The 21,748-nt window shown below is 39.0% G+C and overlaps 1 protein-coding gene across 1 annotated transcript in view; it reads left to right on the top strand.

The window, feature by feature from the left end:
• Window positions 1-999: 999 nt before the first annotated feature.
• The window catches only part of LOC122668844, an 86,187-nt gene continuing 65,438 nt past the window's right edge, over window positions 1,000-21,748 (top strand). The window contains exons 1-6 of the mRNA XM_043865394.1: window positions 1,000-1,124; window positions 4,306-4,631; window positions 4,943-5,131; window positions 5,221-5,304; window positions 6,191-6,250; window positions 7,110-7,154. Of these exons, the coding sequence (XP_043721329.1) occupies window positions 4,326-4,631; window positions 4,943-5,131; window positions 5,221-5,304; window positions 6,191-6,250; window positions 7,110-7,154 (684 nt within the window). The 5' untranslated portion in view covers window positions 1,000-1,124; window positions 4,306-4,325. The remainder of the gene's footprint in view (window positions 1,125-4,305; window positions 4,632-4,942; window positions 5,132-5,220; window positions 5,305-6,190; window positions 6,251-7,109; window positions 7,155-21,748) is intronic.

The following is a 21,748-nucleotide window of genomic DNA, read 5'->3' as shown; positions in this document are numbered from 1 at the left end:
AAAATAACAACAATCAATAATAAACCATATAAGTGAATCAAACCATTGTTTACCAACAAAAAAATAAAAAAAAAAAGAATCAATTTGTGCTCTTAATTGGGGATCCGACTCCTCTCAAAGGAGCTCAGTGCCTAGGGAGCATCCAAGGGCTGAATCATATCCGCACACATCTTGGTGCATGCCTAAGAATGTGTGTAACACAGCCCAATGGCTGGATCGATGCACTCTAAGCATGTTCGGCTCCAGGGAAGGAGGAACTCAATCCCTCAATTGGAAGATATTTCGTACAATCGTACGTGAAATTATATATAGAATCAGATTGGCTGGCTGTATCGGTATCAATCAATACTGATACCTGGCCGATTCCATATAAATGGAAGGTTTCTTAATAACGGTAAATCTGTCCTGAAAAACAAAATTTTTTATTTTTTATTTTTTAAAATTGAACGAAAAATCGATAGTATCCATACCGATATTGATAAAACTAGGATTCCGTATTATTCGATAATACCAAAACATACCTCATGTGCGAATCATAATTGTCGACCCTACTCCGAACACGTGGCAAGAAAGCATCATTAGATACTGGGTTGGTAAAAAGCCCAATTCAATAATATTACCCTTGGAAGCCCATGAAAAAATAAAGTTGAGTCTTCTCTCTGGTCAGGTCAGGTGACCCCCCAATAAACTGTAACAGCGAACGCATGACGGCGATGCGAACGGAGAGATGGAGAAAGAAAAGAACATGTAACGGCCTCGGATTCTCTTTCTTTCACAGATGAGAAAGAACAAGAAGACGAGACGGTTACTCTCATCTTCTGTGTTAAAAAAAATTATCTCCGTTTTCACAGAAGAAAGAAAGAGGGGAATAAGAGGAGAATCCCCAAATTAAAAAAAAAAAAAAATTTGTTAGGCGTGAGTTCTTACATGGTAAACGACTCCGTCATGCCTTTTTCAGTTCAAGTCTAAGATTTCCTTATCTTCTCTCTCTCTCTCTGTTATTGGGTTCTTCACTTGCAGAACAAACGCTTCGCCCGCCATGACCTTCTTGACCGTCTAAGCTTGATTTTCTCTTGTTGCTCTCTTCGTCTTTGGCTCTAACTCTGTTTATTGGTTTCACAGAGGTAAGTGCTTTTCTGAATTTCAGTTTTACTTTTAGTTTTTCTCTCTTGTGTCATCTTTCTGCTGGTAGTAGTAGTAGTAGGCGTTCTTGTTGTTTATTTCTCCTTAAATGACCTTTGTGGAGTTAAATTTAAGTAATACCAACAAGTTTTGTAGTTTCTTGTTATGTAACGCTCGGATTTTCTTATCCGAAGATGGCTTTGTACTGGAGTTTTTGTGTTCTGAGGTTGTTTCTCACGGCTGAAAGCTTGAGAAGTGGATGAAACTTTGGTTTTGGGTGGTTTGATGATTGGATTTTGTTACAAGACAGGGTAAAATTGAACATATATCTCAGTACTGATTTTTGGGAGTCGGTCGATCTTTCTAATAAACTCCCATGAATCGATTTGATTGAAGTTTTGTCTGTAATATTTGCTTATGAAGTAATTCAAAACAATTCAGTTGTACATACGAGTGAAAAGTGCAGAGTGAAGGGAGAAAGGAAATTTCTCTTTAAGTGAAGATGAAGAAATGATATGGGATTGCAGGCCTTTTGTTTCATCCCTTTTATATGGAGCTTGAAGATTGTCAAGACTGTGTACAATTGAGTTAGGTTATGCAGTATTGGAGTTTGATGGAGCATTGTAGGCCTAATAAATGGAGAATATGTACCATCCTTGTAATGCTTGGATGACATGGTCATTGTCTTGACTGTACTGTGAAGTTTGTGCTGTCAATAGGAGCCAGGACCAACGATTTGTTAGAGTTTTTTTGACTTTCGTACTTGGAATTTGTTGTCATAGATATCTATACCTAGGCTTTGTCCTTGTAAGATTCACCGGACAAACACGTGCATGCTGGTCTGGAAGGTTCAATAATTTTTTTTAAAAAAAAATTTTGATAAGTGAAAGTTCAATAAATTTATTAATCTTTCCTTTGACTGTTCCTATTTCAACCCCCCCATTTCTGGGTGTTATAGGGTCGCAGGATAGAACCACTTGATTACAGGCCACTATCTCATTGGGTTGAGAAATATCTCAATGTGTGAATGTCTTACTGTCAGCCACTTCCAATTTACTTGAGGGATTCCTTTTTAAGTCTCTAATACTGGTTAGATAGTGTCAGATGTTTTAGACCATGGTTTCTTTTTTCATTCTAAAGGGGAAGTTGTTTCAGATTATATTGTTTTATTTAGAATCTTGTTGCTTAGAAGCTGATCTGAGGGGTTAAGCTTACGCTCCTTCATGAGAGCCTTGGTGTTACTCTTTTTTTGCCATCTCACGTGAACTATGAACTATTGGGAGAATGTACTTATGCTGGACCAGGGTATTAGCAGATATGGTTGAAATCGATCCACAAGTTATAGGACATGGGTTAAGTTTCATTTTTACCTTCCTTCTGAGGTTATTTGGGTGTCCAGTTGTATGATGAAGGATGAAAAGTCAGATGCTATTCTATCTTGTGACAACATTTGTATGCTTTAATCTCTTTGGTTATTTCGTCCAATGCTTTCTGAAGTTGAATATGCCAAGCAAATTAATGTATGAGTGTTAGATTTTTATCCTGAGTCTTATCACTTATTTCATTTTGTGTTGGTTATTGTGTCGGATGCTGAAGAACAAATATAAAGTTGAAATTTAATTCATGATATTGTGAGAAACTGTTGTCATTTGACCATTCTTAGGTGCATATGATCCCTTATTGTTTCATACTATTGTCTACAAAATAAAGCCTATGATAGGATAAGGGTGTGGGTGTTGGACAAGGTGGAACCTTTAATAGGATTCAGGGACTTGTTCAGTATACCGCATTCGTTTTAATTTTTAAATATATTAAAGTTTTCTCTCCCTATGTCTAACCTTTTATCGGGCATGTACTAGACACTTGGCTTGGTGCCATGTTGGGATAGTTGTCAAGTACCATATTGCAGGGCACATTTGCCAGATTCCAGGTATTATTCCATATCCCTGGTATGTTTTCCACATTTCAGGCTTATTGCCTTCATCATCTACGTATGGGCATGAAAGCATGCTTTGCCGACTATGCATATGCCAGTGTCCAGAAGGTTATAATAGGATTCAGGGACTTGTTCAATACACGGCATTTATTTTAATTTTTAAATATATTAAAGTTTTCTCTCTCTATGTTTAACCTTTTATCGGGCATGTGCTAGACACTTGGCTTGGTGCCATGTTGGCATAGTTGTCAAGTACCATATTGCAGCGCACATTTGCCAGATTCCAGGTATTATTCCATATCCCTGGTATGTTTTCCACATTACAGGCTTATTGCCTTCATCATCTACGTATGGGCATCTAGCCATGGGCATGAAAGCATGCCTTGTCACCTAGGCGTTGCTTTGTCGACTATGCATATGCCAGTGTCCAGAAGGTTATAATTTCATTCTATTTTGAAGTATCCAGTTATCATAGTGTTTTAGGCTTTACCACTTTAGCAAGCATCAGAAAGTAATTTTGGTTTTGAAACATGAAAATTTGTATTGCTTGAACCACCTTTCTAGTGCATAACTGAGCTTCCAGTTCTACTGAATTCTGAAATTAGATTTCAATTGTAAAATATGATTTGTGGAGATACTGTTCTTTATATGTTACATAGTTGTTTATTGTGTACTATTTGTTGAACCTATCAAAGTGCTTCCATGTAGGTTACGAATAGGCTTGTATTGTGCTTTTTTTTATTTTGTTGAAAGCATTTGTTATCAAACATGACTTAATTTTTTCCCTGTTTCATTGTGAATGTTAGTAGATGTTCGTGAAATTGTTTTTTTCTTGTTCGTGAATGTTGGTAGATGGTCCACATGCTTGCCAAAGGTTTTAGTCTTCTCTTTGAGATTCAACTTTGAGGCCCCTCTTTGTGCTAGTATGCAGTAAGAGATACTTATCTTGCCTGGGACTCATTGAGAAATGAAATGATGTCGTCGTTTCTTTTACAGATGATAACTTCTTGAGCTTTGTTTATGTGTTGTTTTGTGACCTGTTGAATTATCTGGCCTAATTGTCTCCTACTCAGTATAAATTTGTTTTTGTGAGTGCTACCTGTGCTACCTGTTGATTTCCTATGAAGGAGTATTAGGTTAGATTGCTATTGGGTTGTTGTAATCCAATGGAAAAATCTTTTCTGTGACAGTTTGTGTATAACAAACTCCAATTTGTTGTTAAATTGTGTCAATGCTTGATTTTGCAGCAACAGGCATTTTATTCATTATGAGTAACACCGAAACTTCCGGTAGCCCTGGATGGAGTGCTTCCTTTTTCACGCAGACAACTGAGGATGTTGCTAGAGCTGTTGCGGCTGCAGCTGCTGCTGCCACTACTGTCCATTCACCACGCCCATCTGTAATATTTTCATCGAAAGATGATAGCAATAGCCAACTTAGAAAACTGCAGCGGCAAGTTGTAAGAGTCTTGAAAGGCTTCTCATCTCCTCCGGAAGTTAAAAAAAGAAATTACAATCCAGAAATTCTAACTAGTCAAAAGCGTCAATGGGCAAGCTTTCAATTGCAATTGTTGGTATGCTTTCCATTCATTTTATTCATTTAATCTTAAACTCTAATATAGGTAGGATGGATTGTTTGTTGTCACAGTTCCCACTTTTCTTATCTATTTTTATAAATTTTTTGCCTTTGTTACTCTAATTCCATTTTCTTCTAGATTATTGAATTTGTTTATAATCGATACATTGAATTATGGTTCTGTCATAAGTTGCCCCTGTTGTGTCATTTGGACCATTGCTAGTATCACAAAAAAGTGGCCTGAATGAAATGAAATATGAAGCTTTTTCATTGTAGATTCACTGTTAATGTCAAATTAATATATTGTAGGATCAAAGATCTGTGAAACAGCCATCCAGGCTTTTTGAGAGCATGGTTGTTGTTGGTCTTCATCCTAACTCCGATATTCAGGCACTACAACGGCAGATTTTTGCCAGAAAGTCTGAAAGTTCCGGCAAATTGAGAGGTTCGCTGAGTGGCCAGAATCTAGCTCGTGTAGAACCTAACCTTGAACCTCAGGTTCTCTTCCATGCACATGATACTTCTTTACATTTATTAATTTAAATTTGAATGAGACATGAAGTGTTCATCTTTTTTGTACTTTTCAGGTTTTATTTGTATACCCTCCAGAAAAACAACTACCACTAAAATATAAGGATCTTCTGTCATTCTGCTTTCCTGGAGGCACGGAGGTACAATGTAAATTTTAAAATATTGAGCCCTATCTTAGCAAATTCATTGATGTTTGTTTAGAAACTTAGGCACCTCTTCATATGATTTCAGTCCTGTGTTATGGCTTTGTCTATCGCTGTGTGACGATAAATTAATAAAATTCATTTTGTGATCTCAAGTGATAAGAACATTAATCATCAAGAGTTAAATATTGCCTTGATGAATATGCTTCTTGTTATTTTAAAAGAACTTGCTCTTGCCCTTTCAATCCCTGGATTGGATCTACCATGTTTGCATGGACTGCTGAGCTGGGCAACTGGACTGCCAACTATTAGAAACTGATGACCCTGTTCTAGGTCATAGCTGTTCAAGGCCAAAAACATTTGACTGTCACCGGACTGTCCAGTCTAACAATCAGAACATTCGGAACTAATTGGATGGTAGATTTTCATGTAGTCTCACTTTAAAATTTGCTTATAGAATTATTAATTCCTTGCCTGTTAGACTACTGGATTGAAATGGTTGAGGCTCCAGTCCTTGTTTACTAATATAATTATTAATTCCTTACGTACTTTGTTCCCTATAAATCTGCTAAACTAATATTCTTACCAAAAAAAAAAAAAAAATCTGCTAAACTAATGATGAATCACATTAATACTAGTGAGCAACACACCAAATCATAAGTAAGAAATAGAGAATTAAAACTAATAGCCCCACCTACACAGTACTATATTCTGCCGTAATTGGATAATTGGATCTACAATTATAGTCCAATTGGAACCTAGGAACGGAAATCTCTGACACTGCTTTGTTCTCATCATATCCTCGTCTATTTTACATCACTTTAGTTTTTCACGATTTTCTAAATGCACTATTTTTCTTCATTTCATTAACTTGATTGGTTAGGTTCATGCTGTTGAAAGAACTCCTTCAATGAGCGAGTTGAATGAGATACTAATTGGGCAGGTAAATACTATACCATTCATTCTCCAAAATTTAGAAGTTGACCTTTTTACTGCTGTAACCTTTTTGGTGCAACAGTTTTGCTGTTTACATCTATAACATTTATCATTTCAAAAAGTTCTGGTTCTTAAATGGGAGAAGAATTTTTTTTTTCTTACTGTAATGTGGGCCTTCACAATTTCACAACTCTTTGGAGGACTTCCATATTTAGATCGGTAATGTTGAATCATTACATCTGTTTGCAAATTAACTGTCCAATGAACCAAATTATTTAAAATACTCTATTTGAGGAAGGCTTGTGCACATGATCCCGTGTTCAGTGGCCTCTCAACATGGCCCAAGTATCTGCCACATAGCAGCTCCTTTGACATTCAAATTTTTTGAACATGCTGTCCACATCTTCATCATCTCAATCTGGAAAGTTTCAACCCAATCAACTTCTTCCACATGGGGATGTGAATGTATGGGAATAGGTTGACATTTCAACTTAGCTGCTTTAGGGTAACTTCATCTGGACTGTTGAAAATACAAGGATATAAGTCCTAACATTGTGGACCATATAAAGAGATGGAACCTGGAACTTGACTGGTAGCTAATCCAAGAGGGTCCCTTCTCATCCAGTGGGCAGTTTGACGAAAGATGCCCTCTATGTGGCTTAAAAAGCCCAGACTGTGTTGAGTGGCCTCTCAACACGGATTATGCATGAAAGATTTTCATCTTTTTTTTTTTGGGTGAATAGAAATTTCATTACCAAAAGAGAAGAGAAAAAAGAAACTTATGGCAATGTTTTTATCTTATTTTGCTTCATTTCTGTAATTTAACTTGAAGAAACTTATGGCAATGTTCATTGCTTAATTTGCAGGAACACCTTAAACAAAGTGATCTGTCCTTCGTATTTCGTTTACAGGTATTATTTCAATAGGCAGTAGACCTTGCTTCATATATTTATTCTTCTGTCCTTTTTTTTCTGTGAACTATGTTGTTGATTTTCGTATGTCTGTTCAACGGTTCAATATAAATATACAATGCTTGTAGTTATGTAGTGTTCATATGCCTATTGGAAGGGATTTCCTTTCTTGATTGGCTTTGGTAATATGGGTATACTAGAGCCTATTCAGCTAAAAGGTAGAGGCTGTTTACAGCCCTAGATGTGCAGGGTTAAGAAACAATACTCGCGATTAGCTCCTGTGTGCAGCCACAAATGAATAGAGATATGGGAACCTCAGTGGAGTGATAACTTTGGAAGAGAGGACTGGTACAACACAACCCCACCCCTCCCAAAAAAAAAAAAAAAAAAAGAAAGAAAGAAAGAAGAAAAGTAAAAGAAATGAAAATTTAAGAAGAGGTGCATGACAGAAGTGGAGATCTGTTGGCTGTCAAGGGGGTTGTCTTGAGAGATGTGGTGCAGGAGCAGCCTACCTGTAGCTTTAGTTAGGGAGTTTTGTTTTATTTTTGTGATCAGTTAAACTTGTCAATCCATGAAGGTCTTCTATTCAGTTAGGTTTCTTTATTTCCATTCAAGTCAATGTAAGTTTGGAATGTTAGGTTTTAGAGTAGATGAAGAAAGGAGAAAGAAGCTCCAAGAGAGCCAAGAGTTCAAACACGATTTGGGGGTAATGTGTTATGTCTCTAAACTAGAGACTAACATGCTTATATTGACAAGAATATATAATTACACACAGGCCCCTAGCTTTATACAAATGATACAAAGAATACATAAAAGAGGGGTTATGTACATATATACCCCTGATACAACTATTCTTAACATGGAAAAGGAACCTCATTGATGTGGATATTTTGTATGTCATTTTTCTATTCTTCTTAGCCCCTGGATATTTTGTATGTCATTTTTCTACTCTTCTTGGCCGCATTTATTAGTAAGTCATAGTCTAAGTAAGGTATTCATTGAGTTTTGGAAAGGAATTGATTAAATCTGTCCTGGCTTTTGCGTATGCAATGGTCCTTTTCATGGTTCATGGTTAGTGATGGTCTATTGCTTACATGTGGGTTAATGGTTAAGCTTCTAGGGTTTTTAATTCAATCAATTGTCGATTATTCTGATGCTTCATTTCTTTAATTCTCTCAATTTATCAGAGATAAGGTCTACTGATCCTTATTTTCATCAGCTAGTTACTTCCTGATTTCAAGGAAATCGATAAGGGTTGGTTGTTGTTTCCGGTTTCGTAGAATTCATTCAATTCTTGATTTTTGAAATCAGGTAATGTTATTTACTTAGAAATAGGTCTCTGGTTTCTGGTTAACCATTGATTAATGATTCAGATTTGGGCTTACTCTCGATCTTCTGAAAGTTCTCCAAGAATTCGAACTGAATCTTGGTTTTAGAACTCTGTTACAGATTTTTATGGCTTTGGGGCTTACTTTCAGTCTTGTGAAAGTTCTCAAAGAATTCGAACTGAATCTTGGTTTTAGAACTCTGTTACAGATTTTTAAAAGAGCCTGGATAGGCTTGGGATAAGTAACTTTGGGGAATAGGGGTATTTGCTTTTGTTACCAAGGCCAAGACAAGACTTGTTTCAGCACTTGTTTTTACAAACTCCCGGCATGGTAAGGCTAGAAGCTTAACACCACCAGAGTTACCTTTCTACAGCTTCTTATGGAACTTTTGGATTGGTGCATTGCTGGCTGGCTGGCTCTGTGACTTCAGATTTTGCAGGTTCATTGGATTGAAGATTATCTTCTTTCCTTTGAAAATGAAAGAACAAAGGTTCTTCTTGACGCCAAGTGCTACATCATTATCGTAAATCCATGGCCTACCAAGTAGGATATTGGTCATACCCATAGGGATGACATCACACCAGATTTCTTCTTCATAGGAACCCAACTTAAGGGGAACCGAACATCTTTGATTAACCATTATAGTGTTCCCATTGAGTAGGGATACCTTATATGGTTGAAGATGTTTCTCAGCTTGGAGGTTGACCTTTACAATAAAAGTTTGTGAGACAGCATTAACACAGCTACCGTTGTCCACAATAACTTGGGCTACTTTGGGTCCATAGGCCATTCTATTATAGAATATACATTGTCTTCGCCAATCCTCACCTTGTGTTTTAGCCAATAGGATACGATGTACAACATATACATCATGAGACTCCATCATGAGACTCCAGCTCCTTTTCTTGGCTTTCAAAAGCTTGTTCATCTTCATCATCAAGGGGTAAGCCAGTGTTGATTTCAACACCATCATCAGGTTCAAGTTCAGCTACAACAAGATTAGCACGTCGTGCTTTCTGTAGACAGAACTTAGCAAAATGGCCAGGTTTGTTGCAATGATAACAAGTTTGGCTTTTTTTACTCTCTTGCATAGGGGACTTTCTTTTATCAACAGTTTTAGGGACAACACTGGAGTGAAAAGGGGACTTATTGTTGGTTGGTCGGTTGAAAGAGTTGAGATTTAGGTAATGGATGTAAGGTAAGAAAGAAGAAGAAAATAGAAGAAGAAGATGAAGAAATGGAGAGAAAGAGAATTCGGTGGGAAAGTTGTGTGTTAGAGAGAATGTCTCTCACACACCTATATTACTTCACTAATGAGAATAGAACAAATTACATACTCCTCCCTAGGGAGGCAAAAGGGAAAAAGGAGAATTACAACATAAGGCAACTAGTAAACTAACTAGTCCCTAAAATACCCTTACAACATATAAACTCTAACACTCCCCCTCAAGCTGGAGAATAAATATCATGCATTCCCAGCTTGCATAATAGGTACCAAACTGGAGAGAAGAAAGTCCTTTGGTAAAGATGTCCGCCAATTGATCACCTGTCTTCACAAAAGGAGTGCAAATACAGCCGGAGTCTATTTTCTCCTTGATGAAATGCCGGTCCACTTCGATGTGCTTAGTTCTATCGTGTTGTACCGGATTGTGAGCAATGTTTATAGCTGCCTTGTTGTCACAATAGAGCCGCATATGATCATTTGCAGCAAACCCTAACTTTTGAACTAATCGCTTTAGCCATATAAGTTCACAAACTCCATGTGCCATTGCCCTAAATTCTACCTTTGCACTGGATCTAGCTACAATAGGTTATTTCTTGCTTCTCCATGTAACCAAATTACCACGAACAAATGTGCAATAACCAGAAGTAGATCTTCTGTCTGAGATGGATGCAGCCCAATCAGCATCTGTAAAGCCCTCTATCCTTCGGTGATCATGCCTGGCATACAATAGTCCATTACCTGGGGAGGACTTCAAGTATCTAAGTATACGGTATACAGCATCCAAGTGCCCACTCTTGGGGGCATGCATAAACTGACTCACAACTCCCACTGCATAAGAAATATCTGGGCGAGTCATAGATAGGTAGATGAGTTTTCCCACTAATCTCTGGTACTTCCCTGCATCAACAAGAGGGGGACCACAATCTTCTCCTAGTTTGTGATTTTGCTCAATAGGAGAGCTTGCTGGTTTGCAGCCCAACATCCTTGTCTCTTTTAACAAGTCAAGAACAAATTTCCTTTGACATATGTTGATGCCTTTCTTGGACCGTGACACTTCAATTCCCAAAAAATACCCCAAGGGACCCAAATCTTTAATCTCAAACTGTTGAGCCAAGTAGGACTTCAGTCTAGCTAACTCAACACTGTCATTACCAGTCATAATAATGTCATCAACATAGACTATAAGGGCTGTAATGGTACCATTACCACTCCGAGTAAATAAGGTATGGTCAACTTGACTTTGAGAGTATCCATTCTTCAAAATAGCCTACCTGAACCTCTCAAACCATGCTTTTGGAGATTGTTTGAGACCATATAAAGCCTTCTTGAGGAGACACACTTTGCCTTCAGCTAAAGGGAACTTGAAGCCAGGAGGAGGCTGCATGTATACTTCTTCCTCTAAGTCACCATGGAGGGCATTCTTCACATCCAACTGGAATAGGGGCCAATCCCTATTGGCTGCCAATGATAAAAGAACCTGAATAGAATTGTGTTTAGCTACAGGAGCAAATGTCTCCTGATAATCAATCCCATACACTTGACTATAACCTTTGGCTACAAATCTTGCTTTGTACCTCTCAACTGCACCATCAGACCTATACTTGATTGTATAGACCCACCTGCATCCGACTAGGACTCTTCCCCTAGGAAGATCTACTAATTTCCAAGTACCATTCTTCTCAAGAGCCATCATTTCCTCAGACATGGTTTGCTTCCACTTTGGGTCAGACATAGCTTCAGTGAGATTTCTGGGAATGGAATCAGAAGAAAGAGCAACAGTGAAAGCAAGACTTGTGGGAGAGAGAGCATCATAGGAAACAAACTGGAAAATAGGGTTAGTACAAGCTCTCTTTCCTTTTCTAACAGCAATCGGAAGGTCTAAATCAGAGGGAGGAGAAGGTATATCACCTGAATGAGGTCGGTGGAGCTCAGGATGAGGATCCAAAGAGGGCTCTTGGCAGGTCTTCTGTCCTGTATTATGCAAGCCTTCACCTCTTTTGTATGTAATGTGGTAATCTTTCTGATTACCAAAACCATTTTCAACAACAACAGCCCCTTCTGTTTCATTGCTAGCATCATCACCTGAATGAGTATTAGTATCAACAACAACAACCCCTTCTTTGTGTTTCGCAATATCAAACAGAAACGGAGAAGTAGGCAAAGGTGGATAGAAAGGGATAGAAGCAGCCTCTTCATTTCCACTATTCTCCCCCTGAAGAGGATGATGAGAAGAAGTAAAGAAAGGAATAGATTCAAAGAAGGTAACATCTTTGGAGAGAAATGTCCTTCTGGAAGAAGGATGGTAGCACTTATACCCCTTGGTTGAGGAGGAGTATCCAAGAAAAATACATTTGAGTGCTTTGGAGTCTAGCTTGGTCCGAGCACATTTATTGACATGGACATAGCAAACACACCCAAACACCTTAGGAGGAAGAGAGAAAGCAGAAGTCTGAAGAGACAACAAGTCTATAGGGGATTTGGAGCCAAGAAGTTTAGAGGGCATGCGATTAATTAAAAAGGCAGCAGTAAGAAGGGCTGCAGACCAAAAAGTCTTAGGAACATGCATGCCAAACAGGAGACTCCTAGTGATTTCCAACAAATGACGATTTTTCCTTTCTGCCACCCCATTCTGTTGAGGGGTGTCAACACAGGCAACTTGATGGATGATGCCATGATCAGTAAAAAACTGTTGAAGCCCCCCATACATATACTCCCCCCCTTTATCAGAACGAACAATTTGAATGCGAGTATGAAACTGGGTACAAATGAGTTGATAAAATTTTTTTAAAGCATCATAAACATCACTTTTTTGTTTCGTCAAGTAGGTCCAAGTGGACCTGGAATAGTCGTCAACAAAGGAAACAAAATAACGGTAGCCAGATAGAGAAGTAGTGGGAGATGGTCCCCAAACATCAGAGTGCACAATATGGAAAGGAACATTAGATCTATGACCATGATAAGGATAAGGAGAACGACAATGTTTGGCAAATAAACAGGGTTCACACTTAAACACATGGGAAGAAGGAATAAAAGAAAACAGGTGGGGTAATTTTGCCCTCATAATACCAAAAGAAGGGTGACCCAAACGCTGATGCCACAACATAACAGAGTCAACATTACTATTGTCATTACGCGCACATACATATGACTGAGCAGTCGTAAGAGAAGATGGACCTGTATCAAGAAGGTAGAGCCCCTTTTCCTCACGGCCTCTGCCAATTACCCTCTTTGTTACCAAATCCTGAAAAACACAATGAGATGGAAAGAATGTAATAAGCAATTCAAGGATTTGGTTAGATGGCTCACAGATAGGAGATTAGTATGAAACTGAGGAACATGTAGAACGGAGTCAAGAGAGAGAGAGATGAAGTAACACAGACACTACCTTTACCAGAAATGGAAGAATAGGAACCATCAGCAACTCTAACCTTTTCCTGACCATAATAGGTAGAGTAAGAGTCATAACACTGAGATATGCCGGTCATATGATCAGTGGCTCCAGAGTCAATGACCCACATAGAGGTAGTAGAAGAGCCAAATGTAGAGGCCTGTAAAGTGGAAGCTGGCAGTACACCAGTGCCTGTCTGTAGTCCATATGGAGCTCGCATAGGTGTATCCTCAGTCAACAAGGTGCATGCTCTGGCTCCCCCTCTTTTGTTGCCTGGTATACCAGGGAGATAACCATGAAGTGTCCAACATCTCACTCGCGTATGTCCAAACTTCCCACAGTGGACACAGCGGAACCTATCTCTGTCATTTTCTTGGGTTAGGCCCTGACCTTTTCCACCAAGAGCTGACATAATGTAGGAATGACCAAAGAAAAGGAAATGATACTCAAATCCAATGGGGAGTATATTCTCAACCCAAAAAGAAATTTTCAAATACTGGTAATTGCAGTCCGGGTAGCAAACCAAGCTAAGACTTCAACAATATCCAATTCAACCATATGCTTCAAAGTGTAATGGCATCATACAACAACACGAGAGACTCAAACAAAACACCTCACCAACACCAAACAGCTGAAAGTATCACATACCATCTAGGTTGGTAGCTCCCTTCTTCACCAATAGCACCTTCTATCCATTATAAAACAAACCATAATCTTGAAACAATATAACTCAGCAAGTAAAACCCATCAAATAGGTTCAATACAGTAGTATATCACAAAACAGTCATTATTTCAACAACTGGCAGCATTATAGAGCACCACAGTTTGGAGTAGCAGAGAAAGAGGGCTAGATATCACCAGCTGAGCCTATATAGGCTTGAAAGTAGACTCCAAGGCGACTCCACAGGACCTGATTTCATCTCCAACTGACCTTGGATGAAGGAGAAACAAGAAAAACTTCCCAGAACAGGCAGAGTTACTGTAGCAGCAGCATAAAAAGTGAGTTGCAGACCTTGGGCTTTCTTCCTTTGCAACCAATGTTTTGGGGGCTTGAAAGGGGACCCTAGGGCGACTCCAATGGGCCAGGTCCAAGCTTCAACAAAGCCAAGATGAGGGAGAACAAGGTTACTGTTCACAGAACAGTATTCTGGGTTATCTTTCATTGATTTGGGCTTCAAACAGCCAAGTCTTCACATGAAGACCTATCTTAGTGCTTCCATAGGCTTCATCAAGAGAAATGGCATAATTTCTTCAAAGTTTTCACATATCAGCCTCTTCCTTGGAACCCCTTTGTAACCTAGGGTTCCAAAGAGAGGGAAAGGAGGTAGAGAGCTTGTAGGACGACTCTCAAACCAGAAATGGAATGTGCTTTGATACCAAATTGAGATTTAGGTAATGGATGTAAGGTAAGAAAGAAGAAGAAAATAGAAGAAGAGAAGAAGAAGATGAAGAAATGGAGAGAAAGAGAATTCGGTGGGAAAGTTGTGTGTTAGAGAGAATGTCTCTCACACACCTATATTACTTCACTAATGAGAATAGAACAAATTACATACTCCTCCTTAGGGAGGCAAAAGGGAAAAAGGAGGATTACAACATAAGGCAACTAGTAAACTAACTAGTCCCTAAAATACCCTTACAACATATAAACTCTAACAGAAAGTAGTCCTTCTAGCATCTCTAGTGGAAGTGTTAAAAGACCTAGATGGTAATTTTAACAAATCCTTTGCTTCCAAGGCCTTTTGATAACAATCCTTGATATCATAGCTACTAGTAGTTCCCATCGCTCTGCGAACCTCAAGTTTCAGACCAAGCTTGAACTTGGACATGAGTTGAGCATCACTGGCCTGAATACCAGTTCAAGAAAGTAATGAATTGAACCGTTCCGTGTATTCAGCCACAGATAAAGTTCCTTGACGGAGAGTATTATATTGATCATGAATTCGATCAATGAAAGAAGGGGGAAGATAGTTATCTTTTAAATCATCTTTCATTTCCTCCCAAGATATGATGGGAGTGCCCTTGGTAGCCATCCTATTTTCATGCATCTTCCACCATTCCCGAGCAGGATACGTTAATTTGGTCTTTACATGTTTAATTTTTCTCAACTCGGGCATCTCATACCAATCGAAATAATCATCAACAGAATTTAGCCAATCGATAAATACCTAATGATCGAGCTTTCTATTGGACTATTTCAGCTCCATTTTGACCTTGTGAGTATCGTCTTGCCTTCGGGGATGTTGGCCAGGAATTTGCTCAAAGTAAGTTCGCATGTAGTTCTCAAAAGTTGGTGGTTGATGTGGTGGTGGTGGTGCATGTATATTGGTTCTTAGAGAAACCCTGCTGGTGGATGATGTTCACTTCCTGCCTCCATGTTGTTGATTGGAGGATGGGAAGTAGAGGGCTGTCGCTGCTCTATTGATAATATACGAGCTGACATCTCTTGCATGGAGTTAAGCATCTGCCTCATAGTAGCAGAAATTTCTTCAATAGAGTGGGAGTTAGTCTCTTCACCAGTCATAGCTCTGATACCAATTTGGTGCAGACCTAAAAGGACTACAAGCCAAGATCGATTCTGGTTTTTGAGGTTAAAGAGAGAGGGCTAATGATGAGGGTTTTCTGGATAGAAAAGGGGATGTAAATGAAAGGAGGGATGCAGGGGTAGATTAGGGATAGCTTGAATGACTTACTTGAAGATGATTTGCTATAATGACTGATGGATGCTTGAGGATGAAGACGATAAATAAGAAAAGATAAAATAGACAACTAGAGTCTCACTAGTGTCCCACCATAGGAGTCCTACCTAGGCCACTTGATAAACTCACAAGCAAAGTTCTCATAAGAGAGGAGACAGTCTTTTGTTAAAATAATTCTGGAATGCTTCTACAGCCTCCACAATTTTGGTATTTATAAGGGGGGGAGGAGGTGAAAGTGAAAGTGTGAAACTACCTCTTGGATACATGCATTAAACATTAAATGGACTGTTGGAATTCCAAAGCTGAGTGGGATTCCAACACCTAGAAACTAACCCCAATACATAGAAAGTAACCCCAAGAAAATAGTAACTTGTTCCAAGACTTTGGAACTACAAACAAGACCAAAATAAAAGATAGCAATAAATCTGCCTAGGAATATGAAAAGGCACAAATAAAGCCAGCCTCTGTGGGGCCAGTTTGACAGCTCCAAGGAGTCCATATTTTGGGCTGGCTGGGTCCAAAGTGAGACTTAATTCTTGCTGCGCCCAATGGGGAACTTGGGCTGGAATTTCTTGTTGGTTTGGGCCTTTGGCTGCTGCTGGGCTGTGGGCTTAGACTGGGCCTTTAGTTGATTATACTTGTTAGCAAAAAATTGGTCTGGTCTTCTTGGTCCTGGTGGATCAGAAGGATGCACTGCATCAGTTCCTTCACCAGAAATGAGGCCACCTTAAATAAAGCCCTTATCATCAAAAGTGGTTTTGGCACGGTTCTAAGTATCGTTATTGAATCGGCTTGTGCCAATTCCGTGTTTTGATTGAAACGGGATTGGTGAAACAATGCGTATCAAGGGCAAAATGGTCCAATAATGTTTTTTATTCAAAATCGAGGGCAAAACCATCCATTGGTATCGACATCGTCTGATACTTACCAATACATTGATTTAAAACCTTGGATTGTGATTAGTCCTATTTTGTTTGACTTCCATAAATACCCTTTAGTCCTTTACTTATTCCAATCCTTCCCTTTCTATTGTGACTTTCCAGGATTACCCTTCCCCATTTTACTTGTTCATTCCATTAATTCCCTTACTTGTTTCTTGGTCTAAAGTTTCAGTTAATTACAATACTGCCACTGACCATCGTATTTGAGTTTTTTTGCTTGGTTGGGCCCATAGTGACACAAATTTGGGGCTTTCGAGCCCTGGGATTTTATTAGTTGGTATTAGAGCCGAACATCCTCCTCCATCGCCTAAATCATTCTGGTCAACAATGAAGTTATTTAGCAACTCAACTCCCACAAGGACGAAAAACCCGAGTCGACATCACTTGTCTCACAGACCAAGTTGATAAACTCACTACTAGTGTTGAAGGCCTCAATTCCACAATCACTTCCCTTCAGTCTGTGATGGCGTTACTACAAGCTTCTATTGACAGCTTCGGATAAGGAAAAGAGTCCATTCAATAAGCGGACTATTCGAACTCCGTACCATAGGGTCCATTTCATGTTGCCCCACCAACCCCCTCACATTTTACACCACCACCGCCACTGCCATATGTAGCTGGTCGATATGATGATCCTCTTTACGAAGCGGTAAGTGGAGCAAAGCTGGACGTCCTCGTTTTCTTCCGGAATAATAACCTAGAACAATATCTTGATTGGGTTCATAGTCTGGAGATAATCTTCATACGGTACGGGCTGGCTGAGGTCAGGAAGGTTCTATTTCTGAGGCCAAACTGAAGGGCACGATTCGAGTCTAGAGGATCATACTACACCAACAACAAAATTGGACTTGAGGCATTGGGATAGCACTACTTGGGCTGAGATGCGAGAGGCTATGGATAGCAGATTCTTGCCTACCGACTACAAGCAGTGAGTGCACCTTAAGTTCTCATAGCTGAGACATGACAATATGGTTGTTGAGGAGAATGTGGCCTGATTTTATTACTTAGCCACTTGATCTAATTTCGAGTGGGATGAAGAGGTACTGGTGGCACAATTTTGCAATGGTTTGCCTCAAATTAGTGCATAGTTGTCAAGGCGGCAAAGCGACCCAAGGCGTTGGAGGGGGGGGTCTAAGAGCTTAGGCGACAAGGCGCCCGCCTAGGCGACCAAGGTGCCCCTAAGTGTTATTTTTTACTTCCCACTTTTCTAACATTATTTAGTATGCTACAATGTTTTAGTATGCTACTATATATACCTTAGATCATAAAAAATCAACATTAAGCCTTCTCAAGTCATCAAAAATCAACATTAAGCCACATTAAGTCACATCAAGTCATCAAAAATCAATATTAAGCCACATCGTCATCAAAAATCAACATAGAACTAGAAGACAACAGATTGAAGAAGCAAGCTATTGGAAGTTTGAAACAATCAAACATACATTTGGTTTATACTAGTCTCACATTTGGTTTATACTATTCTTAGAAAATATGATTTTATTTATAAGTAATTAAATTGTTCTCAATTTAGAGAAATGTTCTTGTTCTCTAAGAAGTTTGACTAGTTAGATGATTTTATTTTTACATGAGACTTTTAGTATTAGGTAGAGCACAAAACCAACTTTCCAACAAATCCAAATTGCTTAAATCTGATTTATATTGAAGAAGTTATGTTCCGATCAAACCTTATTTGGTATGCGTGAATGCTGTCAAAATCGCGCTGAATGAAAATATTTTTTTAGATATCAAAACAAATGAATATTTTACCGTACTTTTGGTTTTTAGCAAAGTTTTACCATATTAAGATTTATAGAATTTTTTAGATTTGAGAAAAACCCCAGCATTAGAAAGTTGAAAATTTTATCTACCGTCGAAAATCCAGTTTTTGTTTTTGAACTGGGGGGTTGACTTTTTATCCTTTTGGAATTTTATTTTTTAATTATTTTTATTGGATTCAAATAGGGTGTATTTGGTTATTTATGAATAATTTCTTAAGTAAATGAAATACCAAATATGAAATGCATAAATAAGGGCCAATACCGGGTTCGATATCAATAAAAACCAGTGCAAGGTGCCTTGCAATAAGGCGGAGGTCACCTAGGCCCAAACAAAACTGCCTGGACATCTAGGCAGCGCCTTGGCGACGCCTTGACAATTATGAATTAGGGCTGCAGTAGCATCCTTTTGACTGCCTACGATGGAGGGCGCTGTACAGGTGGCATATCAAGTAGAAGAAAGTCTGAAGTGGCCATACACTCGATAGACTTTTGCAGATACTTTTCGTACGGATGATACTTTTCCTATGGGTGATAGTTCTAGTCAGCAGCAGTCTTCTCCTTAGGGAAAATCATTCAGCAAACCACACTGCCACAGGCTAATGATTCATATGTGGCATCTTTTTGGCCAAACTGCCCCTATCTTCCACCTCGAGGTCATAGTTCTGACAAACCTTCTGTGATGATGAAAGCCGCTACTCAGTGTTTCATGTGCAAGGGGTACAGACATGTTTCTTCCATATTGATAAAGATTCGTTTATACCTCTAGCTCCGGAAGAGCAATGGAGTCTCGAGACAATTTTATTGGGGGTAGAATGTGGGCCTGATTAAGTCCACGGTGATGACAGTGATGGGAAGCAACATTCTTGTTATGTTTTTCATCATGATTTGACCATTCACAAGGTCTTTGAAGATGAAGATTAGTGCCACAACAATATTTTCCAGACCTGAGAAAGTGCAACAACCAATTATGTAGCATGGTGATTGACAGAGGCAATTGAACTAAAGTCTGTCTTCGAGGTTGTTGTACGCAAGTTGGGATTGAAGACATAGTCACACCCCATTCCATACAAGGTAGCATGGGTGAACAACACCAATCTTAAAATTACTGATAGGTGCTTGCTCACATACTCTATTGGTGGGTTCATGGACATGGTACAACATGACATCCTTCCTTTGAAGGTGTGTCACATTCTTCTTGGACTACCGTGGTTGTTTGATAAAAGGTACAACATTTTGGGTATGTGAATACCTACTCTTTCAATCACAGTGGCAAAGAAATGAAGCGTCTTCCCTCCAAGGACCTCCCCAAGATCAAGCTCAAGAAAGTGGCAATTTCTTTTCTCCTCCAATGAGTTGACTCAAATGGTATCCTTGGTCCTCATTTAAACTAGATGGAATCGAGTTCTTTACAAAGAAGGAGAGTTGATGCAGTAGTGTCGACCGGGTTGGACCGACACTACCTGCTGTGGAAGCCCAAGCCTAGACGGAACCGACCCAACCCAACTTTTTGGTCCAAGGGGGCTTGGTAGATATTTATTGGGATAATAACATGTATTTTTATTTATTATTAGGTAGATTAATTTGATATAGCTACGTAGGATTTAGTTTCCTAAATGTTTTGAGTTTCCAAAATAGAATAGGTTTCTTTTTGGGTTTCTTATTTTATATATGCATGTAATGTTGATGGGGGAGATTAGCGTTTAATGAATTGAAGATTGGCAGAGTTACTGAATCGTGTTGTGTGAGCCTGTTGTTGGCGTACTTCCTCTCACTCATGTCTTCCTCCTTTTTCTCTCATGTACGATATCCCTTCTCTTCCTTGCTGTTCTATATTCGTTCCTTCCCTCTCTTCTTCTCCCACATTTCCTTCTTAATTCCCTTCCCAGCTTCTTCCCTATTTTTATCCTTTCTCATTCTTCTTCCTTCCTTCGATTTTTTTTTATTATTTTCTGTCACTGATTTAAAGAGTAATATCTTAGATCTCAGTTAAACCTTCTCGGTTTGGACTGAGGTTTGGGGGCTTGCTTCCTTGCCTTTAGGTGACCTAAGAACCACAGTTTGGTTGCCTAATTAATCTGTCTGTTTTGAGAATCAAATCTGAAACCTTCTCTGATTTTACTCTTCCACCGGATCCTATTGCAGTATTTTTTTTTTATTAATTGTTGTGCTGTAAAATCAAGTGGTTGCTGGTTGGAGTTCATAGAGTTATGGATTAGCATTGTCGACCTGAAGTTTCACCTTGAAAGAGCTTATACAAGGGAGTTGCTTTACCTGAAATGAGACCAACTTAGTGCTGGGTTTTTCTCTACCGATCGATAATAAGAAGAAGGGTACTGTTCATTGAAATTACAAACAAAGCCCTTATTCAGCAAAAATGATTCTGGTTAGGTCCTATTTTGTTTAACTTACATAAATACCCTTTAGTCCCTTATTTATTTCAGTCCTTCCCATTCTATTGTGACTTTCCAGGAATACCCTTCCCCATTTACTTGTTCATTCCATTGATCCCATAACTTGTTTCTTGGCCTAAAGTTTCAGTTAATTACATTACTGTGACTGACCATCCTATTTGAGTTTCCTTTCTTGGGTGGGCCCATAGTGACCCAAAGTTTGTGCTTTCAAGCCGCAGGATCGCATTATCCGGACTAAACTTCAAATACCACAGTTTTGCTGTGAGGGTGAGCTGGTCCAGCTGGATACTTTTATTAATTGTGTCGAACAACTGGAGAATGTCTTTTCTCACTTTGAGATGTTCGAAGACAACACGGTGAAACTCATACCTGTCAAGTTGCACCGATATGCGTCAACATGGTGGTCGCAAGTCATGTATCCAGGGTAGTCTTGAGGCCTGGATCCTAACCATTGATAAGTTCTGTTCCTATCTGGCACAAAATCAATATCCTTTACATTGATAAATCCAATTCCTATCCTACAGTCAATGTCAACCACAAACCTTTGACCAACCGGCATTGACTTTGGTGACAATCTGGTTTGGCTGTAGCATTATTAAATTCAGCTGATGGAGCAAATCATATAGAAACAATGTCTTGGTCACTCCCCTCTCCCCCCCACCCCCTCCCAAATGGTAATTTTTGTTCCACGACATATTGGCTTTATGTTGCTCAAGGGATTAATTGGAAACTCCAGGATCTACTGAACTTTGTAATTACAATGTATATAATGTTTATCCACAGAGTTAGTATTTGAATCCAATTGTCTACATACCAATGTTAGTTTC

Source organism: Telopea speciosissima, chromosome 7 (genome assembly GCF_018873765.1).
Source record: "Telopea speciosissima isolate NSW1024214 ecotype Mountain lineage chromosome 7, Tspe_v1, whole genome shotgun sequence".
Taxonomy (NCBI): domain Eukaryota; kingdom Viridiplantae; phylum Streptophyta; class Magnoliopsida; order Proteales; family Proteaceae; genus Telopea; species Telopea speciosissima.
Note: the sequence above shows the minus strand (reverse complement) of the source record. Positions and strands in the feature narration are given on the sequence as shown.